Below are 16,731 nucleotides of genomic sequence, written 5' to 3'. Positions count from 1 at the left end.
CATAAAACCCTATCCAGAAAATATTTCCTTTTTATTTATTTGGTTTTAAATAACAACTATATGCTTATTAATCCAAAATTTCTATTTCCAGCCCTGACAACTCCCCTGAATTCCATGTCTATATTTCTAACTGCCTACTCAACATTTCCTCTAGGCTCATGAATAAGCATCACACATTTAATACACACAAAGTAGATTTTTTTTTTTTTTTGAGACGGAGTCTCGCTCTGTAGCCCAGGCTGGAGTGCAATGAGGGGATCTCAGCTCACTGCAAGCTCCGCCTCCCGGGTTTACGCCATTCTCCTGCCTCAGCCTCCCGAGTAGTTGGGACTACAGGCGTCCGCCACCTCGCCCGGCTAGTTTTTTTTTTTGTATTTTTTAGTAGAGACGGGGTTTCACCGTGTTAGCCAGGATGGTCTTGATCTCCTGACCTCGTGATCCGCCCATCTCGGCCTCCCAAAGTGCTGGGATTACAGGCTTGAGCCACCGCACCCGGTCACAAATTAGATTTTTTAACCCCATGAAACTTAACCTTTTCTCACCTCAGTAAATGAAATTACATCCAAAATCACCATCCATCCAGTTACTCTGAAAGTCATTTGTTTTTTAAAATCAGCTCTATTAAGGTATTACTTGCATATAATTTTCACGAATATTAAGTGTGTAATTTGCTAAGTTTTGCCAAATAGAAGCGCTATCACAATCAAGATATAAAACATTATCATCCCCCTCAAAAAATTGCCCTGCCCCTAGATATTGTAACTACTTATGTGTCTTCTCTCATATCACTTTTGTCTTCTCTAGAATCTCATATAAATTGAATTATATGAAATGAAAATTTACTGAGTTTGGCTTCTTTCCTAACTATATTGTCTAAAGAAATCCCCTACAACCAGTGTCAGCTAAATATATAACCCCGAATTTTTTCTTCCTAGCCCACAGCACCACATGGCATTATCTTGCGTATTATAGCTCTTTTCCAACTTGAATGTTAGCTCTATGAAAGCACAGGGGCCTTGTCTATCTTGCTTAATGTTGTGTGTCAGAAACGTCTAACAGTGCCAATACATGGCAGAGGTGCCATAAATGTTACAGAATGGATGAATACATAAAAGTAACATCTTCTTAAAGTTTTGCCTATAGAACTTATCTGTTAATTTCCTAGGATGATTTCAAATATTAAATGATAAATGACATAAATCTGTACTTTATACTAAGATGAGAACACAGGGAGATAGAATCGAGTAGTGGCAAATTACAAGGCCTCAGGAGTTAGGCTGCCTGAACTTGAATACTGCCTGCTGACTCTTCTAAAAAGTCACATGGCCTAAAACAAGTTACATAATCTCTGTAAGCTTTAGTCTCCCCATCTGTATCAATGGGGATAATAATAGTACCTACTTCATAAGGTGGTTGTGAGGAATTGAGATGAAACATCTAAAAAAATTTGAAGAGTGCTCAGCACTTAGAATTGAATTAATAAGTCAATATTGTTAATTATTGCCATTTCCACCACCACCAGTTCTGCTATTATCTTACTGCTACTATTTTCTGCAGGCAAAGCTACAAAAAAACAAAAACAAAAATAAATAAAAATACCTTTTTAGCTAAACTAGCTTAATATATTTGCTTAGAATAAAGGCAACTTAATGAAACTTGAATATGAGGAACTATTATTGTTTCCCTTATTGTTATCAGATAATGATCTGTCAGCTTTTGTAATGCCCTTTATTTGAGGGATTTTCCTAAAAGAAGTAACAAGGACATTAATTATAAATGTGAAACTCATAGTTAAAATCCTCCAGGATACGCACAGAATGAAGAGGCAGTATTTCAGATTCCTATCACTAGCAGCCCAGGGGTAAAGTCTATTTATAAATGATATTTCTATTCTTGCAACAAAACTAATTTAGGGCAATTAATTAAACTCATGGGACTTTATACAAACCAATCTATAGTAATATATTAGTTTTTCCAATTGGCTTTTCCTAGGAAACTAATATGATTAATTAATAAATGCCATCTATAAACTTATTTGAAAATTTTGGACAAATACAATTAAGTCATTAAAAGCATCTTCTGGGAAGTGTACCCTTCAAGGATATTTACTGCATGTTTCCTACATGCTTATTTTTCTTGTAGCTGGTATTTTACAACTAGCATAATTTTCATTTTGTTTAATGATTATAATCAGATACATTATTAATTTACTTTTTCCTTTACCTTGGGAATTTAGAAAAATATTAAAATACCAGATGATGTCAACAAGAGGTGAAACAGGAAAACCCTGGATCCTTTGTCCTTCCATGGACACACTCAATTAACAACGATGCATGCACAAATACCCTTTGTGGAAAATTCAGACACAAATTGAGAGGGTCCTTCACCCTGGGCAAGCACGAAACCAACTACATTGAACTGGCAGGAAAACTCAAGACCTAACTCTCACCACAATCCCTATACCCAATACAGTGCCATATGATCCAAAGGAAATCCATAGCTCTCAACTTCTCTGGTGGGGAGAAAGTTGGATTACATGTCCAATCAACCTTCCTAGAAACTGCCCAGGTTATCCGCTTCTGTCTTACCTATCTCAGAGCAGTAACAGGACCTGACATACTACTGATGCCTAGGGGCCAGTGAGAACAAAGATGGTGGATTAAATTAACAAGCAAACAGTTGCTATAGCCCACCCCCCTGCTCAGGCCAAGAAAGAGGGCAAAAAACCTCAGATTGCAGCTTCTCCCTGGGGGAGGGAAAGAGTTGGACTACATGTCCAAAGTTCTAATTTTTCCAGGGGCTCCTGGGAGACTGGCTTCTGTCTCACCTATCTGCGAGCACTGGAACACCATGTACTTTAGACAGCTTTGGGGTGCCAACAACAAACACAGCAGTATGGATTAGCATAAAGGTTTGAGAGGCCCACAAAATCTCTGATCAGGATGATTGGTGTGGTTCTTCACCAGTACAAGGCCAGTCAATGAAGACTGTGAGAGGTGAGAAGTAGCTGTTATTTTTTTTTTTTTTTTTTTTTTTTTTTTTGAGACGGAGTCTCGCTCTGTAGCCCAGGCTGGAGTGCAGTGGCCGGAACTCAGCTCACTGCAAGCTCCGCCTCCCGGGTTTACGCCATTCTCCTGTCTCAGTCTCCTGAGTAGCTGGGACTACAGGCGCCCGCCACCTCGCCCGGCTAGTTTTTTGTATTTTTTAGTAGAGACGGGGTTTCACCGTGTTAGCCAGGATGGTCTCGATCTCCTGACCTCGTGATCCACCCGTCTCGGCCTCCCAAAGTGCTGGGATTACAGGCTTGAGCCACCGCGCCCGGCCAGTAGCTGTTATTTCTAATGGATAGAACCAACATACAGAGTCAAGAAAAATAAATAAGGAACAATGTTCCAAACAAAGAAATAAATGTGAAATCCACCCAAATGATACAGAGATATATAATTTAACTTGGCAGAGACTTTGTAGCAAAACGTGCAAACATGTGTAAGGAAATTAATGTAATTTATTCAAGACATGTTTAGATTGTCTTCACCATATTCTGAACCTACAGAGGACAAATTTCAAAGTAGTGTATCATATACTGCATGTTTCTTGTAGACTCCTGACAAATCAGCAGAGAAGTGTGCTCTTTAAGAGATATATTATTCCATTAGGATGATGAATATGTGTTGATTTTTTCATGCTTCTTACCCAATTTAAGGGATGAATGGCCCACATCTATGTGAGGTTACAGGAATGTTTGGGGTCATAAAACAAATTTAAATAAACTCTCCCAAATAAGAACTTAGCCAATGAACTTGACCTTACTGGCATGAAATTCCAAGCAACTGAAGTGACAAACATTTTATATGCAATAAGTACTCAATATACATTTATTGATAGATTACAGTAAGAATTAAAAGGTAATACTGCTTTAGTGAAAAAATGCAAGAAAAAAAAATCTGCTACTGTAGTACTGTTATCTTACCATAGATGCTACCTACAGATCTGTTTAATTTTTATAACAAATGGGTAACTGTGTGTTACTGAGAATAAACAAGTGACATCTTTAAAAAATGTAACTTTTATCTGGGGTATTAAAAACTCTGAGCTTTTTAAGGCTTCATTAAGATTAATGAGTCATAAAAAAATCTGGGTTGATCTGAAAGGTTAGTCATTTTAGCTGCATTTATAATGTGAATGAAAAATTGTAGTATATTTAACAGTTTGAACATGAGAAACCGACTTCTTTTGCTTTTGATACTTAAGGGAATTTTTATTTAAGTACTTCTGCCTATATATATATAAAAAGACTAATTATAAAATAGGACTGTGCAAATTCAATCACAGAAAAAAAAAGGTAGTGTTTTTAATTGTTCAGATAAACAATCAAAAGTTATTTTGCATGTAGACCACACCTGTTGATCGTTATGTATCTTTATGAGACTATAGGGAATATTTGTGAGGTTTTATTAATGATTGTTACCAACTATAGGTATAGAGATTTACAAATTAGAATTATAAATTAATTGAATCAAATTGTTTTCTACACAAATATATTATTTTGTATTGATTGAGTTTGTGTGCATGTGTGCGTGTGTGTTTGCCTCTATGTATGAGAAAAGGAAAAATAACACAAAGTTTAATGTATTTGCAATTACTAAACATAAATTTTGTTTTGACCTTTTAGAAAATAAAGTAAAAGGGTAAAATGGTCCGTTACTAAGTTTTCAATATCAGAAAGATGAAAGCACATTAAAATATTAAAAATGATTAATTCAAAATATTAACATCAAAATGAAAATTAAAAATTAAAAAGTCATAAATATCTACTAAGGTTGTTTTAAGTAAAATAAAAGAGTAAGGGTACTTCATTTTGAGAAAAATGAGAAAAAAAAATTTACAAACAGTTAATATTACTAACCTGACTTATTTTTCTTTGTTCTTGTATAGCTTTTTGAATTTCCTGAGATACTTTTTCTTGATCTTTTGCATGTTCTGTCTTCCATAATTCCCTTTCTTCAGCATGGGCTTTCTCCAAATTTTTTCTTTCTTCTTCTATGGCTTTTAAAACTGCATCCTTCATTGCTTCTTTTTCAAGCTTCAAAATAAATAAAGACCAGAACAAATTTGAAAGATTGACTGCATAATGATTTCTTGAGTAAGACAGACTTGGTTAACCTAAAAGATAAAAAAACTTTGATCCTATAGTGTTTAGTTCTCACATTGCTGTTTTTATGCATAGTAAATAACTGCTATAAAATAAAATCTATTATTCTTTTTTATACAAATATTCCTACTTAATTTCCATGGCATTTCTAATCTTCAAAGAAATCAGGTCTTAGGGTGAAGTGGCAGATTTCAAACTATATAGTCTAAGGATCCCTTTACAATCTTAAAATTATTGAGGATATCAAAGAGATTTTGTTTATGTTGATCATATGTATTAATACATACCATATTAGAAATTCAAGAAAAAATAAAATTAATTCATTTAAAATTAATATCATTAACTGCATTGATATTAATATATTTTATGAAAAATAACTGCTTTCCAAAATTAAAAAAGGAAAATTCCACTGTATGTGTCTTTAAACCTCTTTAATATCTGACTTAATACAAGACAGCTAAATTAATTCCTATTTCTCCCTTCTGTGTGAAATCTGTAATGGTGTTTTTTAGTTGAAGTATATAAAGAAAACCCAGTCTCACACAGATAGGTAGTAGGAAAAATTTGAGTATTTAGTAGCCAGTTTAGATAATTGTAGATATTCTTGATGATTTCACATCAGAACTTGACAAGGACTAGTTCTTAAAGGTTAGTTGGCATAATGAAAATAAAATTATGTCAAATGATATTTTCATGTTATTATATTACGATCCTTTCTTGTACTCTGAATGAATCATTTATCGATACATAATTTTTAACATTTTTATGGGAAAAATATTGATTTATTGAGTTACATGTCTTCTTCAGATGCTGACACACTTCTTTGTACCAAAATTTTAAAATCACATTTGTTAATGTTACCATAAATCTCATCAGGAACATACATATTGGAAAACAGATACAAATTTTCTAAAATTCGACTTTTTGCTTTACATCACCTCAAACTCTATTCCAAAGAAAGAGTGCTACTTTCCATTTTGTTCTTAAATCTATACTCTAGCAGTATACAACTTGGCCACCTTCTATATTATTCACATCAAACATACATGTTGACTCCATCTTCTCCATATTTCCAGAATTTGCCTATTTCTTTCCTTTCCAAACTACTACTACTGGTCTGTTTCTACCACTCACTATCTCGTAGCCAGACTTTTGATGCATTCTATGAATTCTTTCCCTGCCTCTAGCTTTTGTTGCCTCTAATTTCCTAAAAGTTAATGTCAATTACCATTACATCACAAACATGTTTTTAAAATGTCAGTATGTCTCCCTTACCCTATGGAATAAAATTCAAACTCTGTTCAGAATGCTAGCCATCCTTTCAGGCTGAATTCAAAAGTAATTTATTGTTTAAAAACTTCTAAGACATAGACATATGATGTACATACTCATAACAATTTAATGCATTCCTCCTTGCCCTCTTGGTATATAAATAATATTTTTCTTATCTGATTATAAATTATTTAAGAAAAAGACAAAATCATAGTCACCCTTAAATTTAACCCTGGCATAGTGATACATAGATATGAGACATTCAATATTTGTTTGCTAAATTTAATTTTAAATCTAAAACTCAAAAGTAAGTGTTAAAAGTGTATTTGTTGGTGTGTGTATATTTTATATCTATGAATACATGATTTAGATGACTTATTTTAAACTTGGCTTTAAAAATTACTTACCTTGATACACAGATGCACACACAACCTCTAATTAGATCCAACAAATCGCAGGTGGATATTAGTATCCCAACATATATGTTCTTTATAACAAGTAACTAATAACCTATATGGTAAAGCATTTCAATGCTACCATTATATTGTGTGATGTGAATTTAGTAAGAATATAAGTAGTCATATCTTAAGTTTAAAAGTAAATAAAAAAATAAAAATGTTGATTTTTATGGAATGAAACATTATATAAAAGATTCAGCATACTATTAATATATTCAGTTTTTTTATTTCCACTTACAAGCAACCCACTATTACAGATGGAAATACCTTTGCAGCGGATACTAATGCCTCTTTATTTCTTTGCCTTTCTTCCTCCAAACATTTCTCCAATATTTCCTGTCAAATGATAAGACAGTTGGAAAAACATTAAATGTATTATTTGAGGTAACAGAACACATTCTTTCTACACTCTGAGCACAGTGAAAGTATTACCTTCTGTTCTTGAGAATGCTGAATCAAAGCTTCCTTTATTTTTTCTTTTAACAGTTCCTTCTCTGTATCTAGCATTTCAAGGAGCCTCTGATGCTACAAGGAATGATAAGCAAATTATATTACGGCTCTGAGGCAGATGATCTATCAACAAGGAGAGTAGCTGGTAGAATTCATTTGTCCAGAAATATCGAAGTAGTTACAAAAGGAAAAAATGAGAAGTTCTCTAAAATGAAGGCTTAGGAGAAAAAAATCACTAAAATCACCTTTCTATAATCAGCCAAGATACATTTCCTAGCCCCAAGTTCAACAGAGTATATGACAAGAAATCTAACTTAAGAACAACTAGTCAAAATTGAAAAATTAATCAGAAAATGATGTCTTTTCCAAAATTAAGTTTAGAAAAATTACTCACTAAAATGATTATTATTAGGTTGCCGCAACAGAAGCAATGAAGCAATTAGATGATAACTGAGAAACGTAAAATATCTGCTTGATGAACAACTATCATCATAGATTATTTGCGTTCCTAGTAAGGCATTGTTAAAAAAATTGAAAGATTTATTAATTGTTGTCACCTCAAGATTTTACCACAGATTCAAAAACTAAATCTATGAAATGAGTCCAAGAAATATTATGTAACCGGTAATATAAATGTGTATAAAGTTAATGTATCTATTTTTATTTTGATGTGCTACAGAAAAAGCTCACATAACTATCAACTAGTTATCATGGACCAAGCACTTGATGTTTGAATAGAGCTTTCTGAGAATATTCAACTTTTGCAGCCTCAGTATCTCCAATAGCCATGAGCCAAATACTGTTCCAGAACAGTGCACTGATGTGGAAACAAAACTAAAAAATATGTATTGCTACTCATATATTTTTCATTAAGTTATTAAAGGCAAGTAAGATATTTTCTCAGATTTGGAATGCTATTTATATCCAAGCCTCCTTTAAATATGAACTCATTTGACACCCAATATTTTAAAATAGATTTATGTCTTTTATAGTTGTTCTTATTTAAAACATTTTTAGGGAGAGAGTCTATATTGAGAGTAAGTGACCAAGCAGTCCATGTCTACTTAAGATAGTCTGTTATTCTTGTTTTTAATTATGCTACTTTTCATCTGTTTTTCAAGAGAATAAGTAAAATCACATGAAAGATGTGTTTTTTCCTTAAAAACAAATCCAAACTGTGATATAAATCATTACATGACTCAGAAATTATGAGTACTATATGAAATTATGTAAGGCAGCTAATTAACAAATGAGTAGACTTACCACATAATTAATGTATAAGTATTAACAACAGACTTTAATTTTGTATTCTACGTAAATCTAGATGCACACAGAATTTCATAGGATCAGAAACAATACCTAATCCTATTTGAAATACATATATGAGAAAATATGCAAAGATATATACCAGGCAAATAATTAGACTTAAAAATGATAAAAAATTATATGAGACTGAAAATATTCAATTTAGACTTAGGAAGAGGTAAACATAACACAAATAACACAAAAATGTTTAGAATTAAAATATATAATAAAATTTTTGGAGTTATTAATAACTTAGAACACAAATATTGCTTAAAAAGAACTGGTAATGTTAGCAAAGTGAAACTAATATAAATCACTAAGTGATTTGTTATAAGTGGGCTAAATTCCCTAACTGGTCCAATAAAAACTAAATTTGAAGAGGGTACATTAGTTAAAATGACAATGTAATGTTTATAAAATTCATTCCTGAATGTCATTTCTTAATTCTGACAGTATCCTACAATAGAAGACAATTTTTGAACTTAAGTTTAAGAATAAACCTGAAATTACTGTTTGAAAGAAACATCCTACATAAAATATAACCTAAGTAAAATCACAGATTCCCTTGAGAAAATACAACTGGGTTACTGGCTTTTCTCAAACTTACAGATAATAACAGCACTTTTGAGGTTTCAGGCACTGTTGAAAGTGCTTTACATGTAGTAGTACCACATTAAACTCTCACAACAAACTGCTGTATTTGTCCACATTCTTCTCATTTTCAGATGAGTCAGCTGAGACTTAGAGAGCCTAGGTAAGTTACTAGGTCTTTAATTATTTCAACAATAATCATATCCTATATAATCATTATCAGTAGTAGTAATTATCTAATACTAAAAGCAGCCCAGTACATTATACCTCGTTATTACCTACAGTAAATAAAAGCTACATAATGTAATCAGTATGTCAAGTAAGACCTCATTATGATTTTGCTGTAATACAATAAGACTAATCTATGCTTCCAATTTGGTCATTTCAGACTACTATTATTATTAAAATAAGATGATTTCCTGAACAAATTGCAATTGGTATTGAGACAGATGATTCAGAAAGATACTTAATGGCAAGGGGAAAATTTCTCCTTTCTTTCTTTTCTTTTTTCTTTTTCTTTCCCTCCCTTCATCTTTCCCTCCCTCCCTCCTCTATGTTGACCAGGCTGGAATTGAACTCCTGGATTCACGTGATCTTCCCACCTCAGCTTCCCACCAAAGTGCTGGGATTACAGGCATGAGCCACCGTGCCCAGCCAAAATTTAGATCTTAAAATTAAACACAGATAATTTGTAAAGCAAACAAATAATTCACAAGAGGCTACTCAAAACCCACATGCTTCAATAAAATGTATTTTGATTTTTGTAAAACTGATATATGCTCATTATAAAAAATATAAAGAAGTGAAAATTTCCCAGTGTCCCATTACCCAAAGAAAATCACTGATAGCATTTAGGCAAACATCCTTCTGGAGAGCTGTTTATTAAATATTTTATATAATGAATTTATATATAAATATTATTCTGTAACCTTTTGGAACTCTATGGTATAGCATTATTCGTTTTGTTTTGTTAAATTTAATATATATTTTGCCATTCTCCTTTTTATAGACTTTTATGTTGTTTCCAATTTTTCACTTTAAACAATGTTTATTTTTGTGCATGCATCTTTGTGAAACTTTACAATTATAGCCTTATGAGAAACTCCTAGAAACCATATTAACAGGCTGAAGATTGAGCAAGTTTTATATTTTAATGCATACTCTCAAACTGTACTCTAGAAAAAATACCAAATTACACCTTTTCTAACAAAGGAGACACCCCTACAGAAAAGAATCATGGACTGCTAGAGCAACTAATCAACGAAATTGTTCCACCCTTGGAGAAAGGAATCCTTGCTCTTTTTGTCCAGAAATACTTTGTATTTACTACTGACCAATCACTGCTATTTATTTCATCATTCTCCCTTTCTGAAGTGGGCATTTTTGTTGCAGTTATTTGGTTCTTTTCTCTCTCTTACAAATCGTAATTATAGTTTTTTTGAGGCCATACAAGGTGGCTCACACATGTAAATCCAACACTTTGAGAGGCTAAGATGGACAGATCACTTGAGTCCAGGAGTTAGAGACCAGCCTGGGCAACAGGACAAAACCCTGGTCTCTACAAAAAATACAACAATTAGTTGGGTATAGTGGCATGAGCCTATAGTCCCAGCTACTTGGGAGGCTGAAGTGGGAGGATCACTTGAAGTAGGAGGACCTCTCACCTTCATAAAACTGTATTTATATTAAAACTACAAAAAACTATATAAATATAGTTTTACTTCCCTACTTCTGAACTGTCTCTGTTTCCTTGAAGTTTCTTTTTATTTGTTCCTTTGAGTCAGTAACTTTTTCATTTGAGATGTTTTTGTTTGGTAACAATTTTATGTTCATTCATATTAAAAACTCAAACACAAAAATGTTGAAAGGAAATTCTGTGTATGTGAGTAAGCTTCACAATAGCCACAAAAGGTATTGAACTAATTTTTCATGGCTGTGGAGATTCCCAAATGTCAGTTCTATGAACATTTTCTCTTGAGCCAGTCTTTTTGCTTAGAAAAAAATTCTCCAGTCTCCTAAGTGGTACTATGAGCCAAACTTTCAGCATTCTAGGATCAATGTGTTAAGAAGCACAGTGGAGACCTCACTGCTCAGTAATGGTCTTTGGTTTAATCTCCTTGTTTTTAAGTCCCATGCCTTCTCCTGCTCTTTATGAGTTCAGAGATTATCTGCTTTGATTTCTCTTTTGTTCTGCTAGGGTGTACAATAAGTCCCCTACTTAAGTATGGTGTGTGTTAAGGATTAAATATTTTTTTACCTCCCTCCCTCCCCCACAAATTTATATGCCGAAGCCCTAACCCGCAATGTGACAGCAGTTGGAGACAGGGTCTTTAGGAGGTAACTGGGGTTAGACAAAGTCCTGAGGATGGGGAAAAGAGCACTCGCACATTCTCTCTGTGTGCGCACACAGCAAGACTGTGGCTACCTATAAGCCAAAAGAAGAGGCCTACTCAGCAGAAACCTTGATCTTGGACTTTCTAGCCTCCAGAACTGTAAATATAAATTCCTGTTGTTTAAGCCAATCTATGGTGGGTGCTTTTTAACGGCAGCCTGAGCTGACTGAGACAGTGCACAAGAGGACTTGGGAACACAACTGCTAAGTCATATGGACTTTCAACCATTCCTCTTGTTTTCAGAGCTACACGGCACCTAGTGTTTGTATTTCCCATGGCTTTCAAGGGTTTTGCAGACAAACCAGCTTCTTCATGGGTTTTACCTCAATAAACTAAGATTACAACTTGCTTTTCTCTGCTAAATCAGTTGACAATTGTACACCTGTTATCTCCTTTCATATTTATTTGTCCTAGTTAGTTTTTGCTTGTTGGTTTTGTTTCAGTCCCTTTATGTGTCATTTTAGTGATCTGGGGTTTTTTGTGGGGAAAGGGGACTAAGAGGTAGGACAGATTAGTGTTTTAATTCACCAAATCCAGCTCTGAACCCTTGGCAAGTTATCCAACCATCCCAAATAATTCTAATACCCACCATTAAATAGTCAAATGGCAACTAAATTATCACTCATTTGATATTAGTTTCTAAAAGTGTACATGCCAATAATAAATGTAAGTGTTAGACAGCATTCCTTTGAAAACAGATTTAAACAAACTGATATATAACTAAGACTAACATTTTAAATTTCTTTACGATGACACTAGGTCAAAACATCAGAAGGAGAAAAGGTATAGGTTAGCTAATATAGAAGTGAGAAAGAAAAAGAAAAGGTGGTGGGGTAGGATACTGTCTGCTGAAATGTTTCTATTGTTTTTAATAAATTCCTAATCTTTCTATCCTCCCATGATTGAGCAGAAGGAACTGCTTTTTTGGAAAAAAAAAAATCTTTAAGAAAAACTTCTATTTTAGGTTCAGGAGTACACGTGAAGGTTTGTTACATAGTTGAACTTGTGTCACGTGGGTTTGTTGTACAGATTATTTCATCACCCAAGTACGAAGCCCAGTACCCGAGAGTTATCTTTATTGCTCCTCTCCCTCCTCCTACCCTCCACCCTCAAAGTAGACCCCAGTGTCTGTTGTTCCCTTCTTTGTATTCATGAGTTCTTATATTTAGCTCTCACTTGTGAGAACATGTGGTATTTGGTATTCTATTCCTGCATTAGTTTGCTAAAGGTAATAGCCTCCAGCTCCATCCATGTTCCCACAAACACATGACCTTGTCTTTTTAATGGCTGCATAGTATTCCATCTTAAAATGGCAGAGGAAGTATCTCCACAGGACTTATATTGGTACTATTCTCCAAATGCCATCTCTCTTGGCTAGTTGGCTGCCCAAGTTTTATTTTGTGATTATTTTTCACAAATATTACATTCATATAATCTTACCCATCACAATTGAAATATGAATTGTTCAGAGGAAAATAAATTTCTAAATTATCGTTATCTATGCCCCAAGACAAATTTCAGCATTTAAAAATTGTGATAGAAAATTTTTGTAAATGAATGCCATTCTTCTCCACCTCAATAGGTTTCATAAGATATAATTTAATTTGTTGCTGATGGGCAGACTTCTACAATGAATAAATTCTTTAGCACAACAATTCGATCAGGGGCACATTAAATGAATTTACCGTGCTATCATTCAGTTTGTTAAATAACCCTAGAGAAATAGGGCTATGCTATTCCTAGAGGCCTATGACCAATGATGCTATCACCATTCCCCTAGACTGAAGGGCTTAGGGATATAGAAATCATATGGTCAAAAACCAGTAAACAGGTTCTGCAAACTATTGTTACCATGGTATAGAAATTTATAGTTTGTGTTTAGCAAGTTTTATAAACATTTATTAATTTTTATATCTACTGGACCTAATAATAAAACATCAGGGTTGTACTTTATTTATTTTCCATTTTGTTTTTCTAGTAATTTTTATTCTGTTTTGTACAAGTATAAACCCCTGACAGAGTTTTAAAAAATGCTCCTTTATCTCAGTTATCTTGAGAAACACTGTCAAGAGTACATGTTAATAGTGTCACAAACATGTGTCTAAGTCTCAATGCCAATGGCTCTACTGCTAGTCTCATTTTTCTTTTTTTTTCATCGTCATAGTAGTTTTTCTTTCTATTGGCATTAAGTACTATCAAACATTCTGTTGCCTGCCATCCATTTGCTGCTTCCATTAGACCTTACAGAAGTTTACTCTCTAGAGGCTCTCAGTGTATTTATGGAATAAAGCAAACACAGGCATTCATGCATGCATGAATGAATGAATGAATAAATAACAATTTACACTTTGCTCTACACAGCCTCTTTTATTTGCTTTTTCTCAGCCTGTTTTTGTCTCTTGTTCTCTATATCCCTTGGCATTACTGCTATGTGGTCAGTTTTTATTTTTGTTTTAACTATTATTTTTACAATAAGTATGTTCTTTTCCTTTCTGTCTGATAAAGTTCCATAGTAATCAGCTGTTTTCACTGTTGCTCACTGCTTTTTTCAGATGTTTGAGGTTAACAGGAGTGTATCCTTGAGACTCGGACTCCTGTTTTCTTCTTGTTTGTATGTTCCTAACTCCTAGCATGAGGCCAGGTAAGTAATTAGCAAATGCTTATTGAATGAATAATCCAATCAATGAATAATAGGAGGGAATGCACCAACAGACCTGTACAAAAATAAACAAGTGGAGAAGGACAAACTAGATAATCTGAGCAAATGTCAGAATGATAGAATATTATGATAGAAAGGAAATTTACATTATCTAGTTCTACTACCAACAGAAAGTATAAGGGACACAGAATTTGAAGACCATGGTTCTGGTTTTAGGTCTGACATTTGTTAGCAGAATGAAGGACAAATCATTCATATACTTATTAATAAGTATGTACCAACTGCCTGCATTGTACCAGGTAGTCTTAAGACTGGGGTAACAAGTAAAAAAGACAGGTGGAAAGTATCTATTCTCAGATACCCACATTCTAAAAGGTGAAAACCACCACAAACAAGCAATAAATACAGGAATAATGTAATTTCAGAAGTTATTATGAGCTGTGACGGGAATAAAAGGTTGATGAAATTAAAAAAGTAAGAGAAGAGGAACGATTAGCTCCTTCAGATGAAGTGGTCATGTCATGTAACATCCCTTCAGTTTTTCTACAAAATGAGAAAAATGCCACCTCACAGGACTAACGTGAAGACCATCTGAAATAATCTGTGTGAAAGTATTTTTTAAAAAGTGTTATAACTCTTTACAAATGTAAGAGTTTGTTAACAAAAACAATCTAAACAAGTGGTCTCCCAGAGTAAACATCCCCATATATATGCAGAAAATACCATTTCCTATGAGTTTGTTCCACTGTGCTAGAAAGTTATGTTATAATGAGCTAAAAACTTGTTTTCATACAAACTCAACTCTGTCTGCTTGAGTCACAAAAGACAGTCTAACTTCCTTTTAAAAATTAAAAAAAAAAATCCTGCTTTTCCTCACATCTCCCAAAAGTACTCCTCCAGATCAGACACTGACAATTGCATTAGTGATTCTTCATGTGATCTGGTTTCAATTCCCTTAAAACCATGCATGCTTTCCTCAAGATGTTTAACCATGTACTGTTTTCATGAGGGCAGCCATTAATAAAAATAATATATGCAGTGATGATTAGGGCAATATTAGCTATTATAACCCCTTAGTCTCAGAGTTTAATACAATCAGTTTAATTTTAATGTTTCTAATAGTCCAATGTTCATAGATGGTCTCATCACCGGTGACTTGAAAGCCCAGTCTCCTTTCATTCTGTGGCCCCATCTTGTCCTATTAACATAAAGCCCTCCACATTCAGCTAGTGAATAAAAAGAGGATAGAGCAAATGGACTATTAGCCACTTCTACAACATGAACTATCAATGTCCTCTTTTTAGATCAACCAGATCGTAATTTGTATCACAAAGTGAGAAGATAACAAAGGGATGTGTCCATGCACCATCCAAGTGTAAATCCAAACTCTACAAATAACCACATATTAAGGCAAACCTAAGGCATAATTTTGTGTATTTAGGGTTCAATAAAGTAGCAAGATAAGCCAGTGTTCACCTTTTGAATAACTGCACACATTCACTGAGAATCCATTTGGGGAATCAAACTCAACTTACCAAATGTGTATGTGTATAACAGATTGCATACATAGTCCTAAAGATCTTGTCATAATCTAATGAAACAAAAAGTAACATGAAACATAAGATCACATTAAAAAGGAAAAAAGACCTAAGTAAAGGTATAGGAAATAATTATTTAATTTCTGACAAGGCGTATCAGAAACAATTTGTAGAGTTAAATGTGAGAAGGGCTCCAAGGTAAAAGTGGGATCTAACAGAAAAAAAGGAAAAGAGGGTTTTCTAGGCAGAAGGAACATGTTCGTTCCTATTCTAGGAGAAATAGAGGGTACTCCAGGAACACAAGCATGAATATGTGAAGGCTGTGGGAGGAGCTTAAACAAAAGTAGGATGAAGTCAAATTGTCTGGATGTTTGAAAATTAAGAAATAGAACATTTTTTAATTCCTTGTATGATAATGATACAACCTGATGCAGAGTGGTGTGTGAAATGAAAAGAATAAAATTTCAAGGGGCAAAGAAAACTCATCAACCAGAAAAAAACAATATGGGAAGTGGGACTAGAAAGGAAGAATAGAAACTTCACAACATAGAGTCACTAAGATATAGCAATTAATCAGGCAGAGAAGAGAGAAGAATGAGTAAAGATGAGTAAGATCTGCAGCTTGGGTACCTGGACAAATGGTGATGTCATAACTAGACAAAAGGAAGAGAAATAGGCTTGAGAACAATAGAGCAAATTGCTTGGTTTTGGAAATGTTGAATTAAAGATGCCAATGGAATATTAACTTTCAGTATGCTGTTCAGAAGTCTGTTGAAGTATTAGTTTAAAGCTTAGAAGAGAGGTCAAGGGCAGCAAATTATAGCTCTGACGAGAAAATGGAATATAACCTAGACTAAGAAATGTTGCCTAACTCCTTTTTTTAATTTATTTTTTAATCTAGGACTCCTTTTCT

At 33.7% G+C, this 16,731-nt stretch overlaps 1 protein-coding gene across 12 annotated transcripts in view; it reads right to left on the bottom strand.

The window, feature by feature from the left end:
- CCDC91 (coiled-coil domain containing 91) overlaps positions 1 to 16,731 on the bottom strand; it is a 366,740-nt gene that overhangs the window by 85,271 nt on the left and 264,738 nt on the right. For all 12 annotated transcript variants that reach the window (XM_050746729.1, XM_050746737.1, XM_050746730.1 and 9 more), the window contains 3 exons: positions 7,315 to 7,407; positions 7,150 to 7,218; positions 4,907 to 5,083 (listed from right to left, as the gene is read on the bottom strand). In XM_050746729.1, the coding sequence (XP_050602686.1) occupies positions 4,907 to 5,083; positions 7,150 to 7,218; positions 7,315 to 7,407 (339 nt within the window). The remainder of the gene's footprint in view (positions 1 to 4,906; positions 5,084 to 7,149; positions 7,219 to 7,314; positions 7,408 to 16,731) is intronic.

The sequence above is a fragment of the Macaca thibetana genome, chromosome 11 (genome assembly GCF_024542745.1).
Source record: "Macaca thibetana thibetana isolate TM-01 chromosome 11, ASM2454274v1, whole genome shotgun sequence".
In the NCBI taxonomy this organism is placed as follows: Eukaryota; Metazoa; Chordata; class Mammalia; order Primates; family Cercopithecidae; genus Macaca; species Macaca thibetana.
Note: the sequence above shows the minus strand (reverse complement) of the source record. Positions and strands in the feature narration are given on the sequence as shown.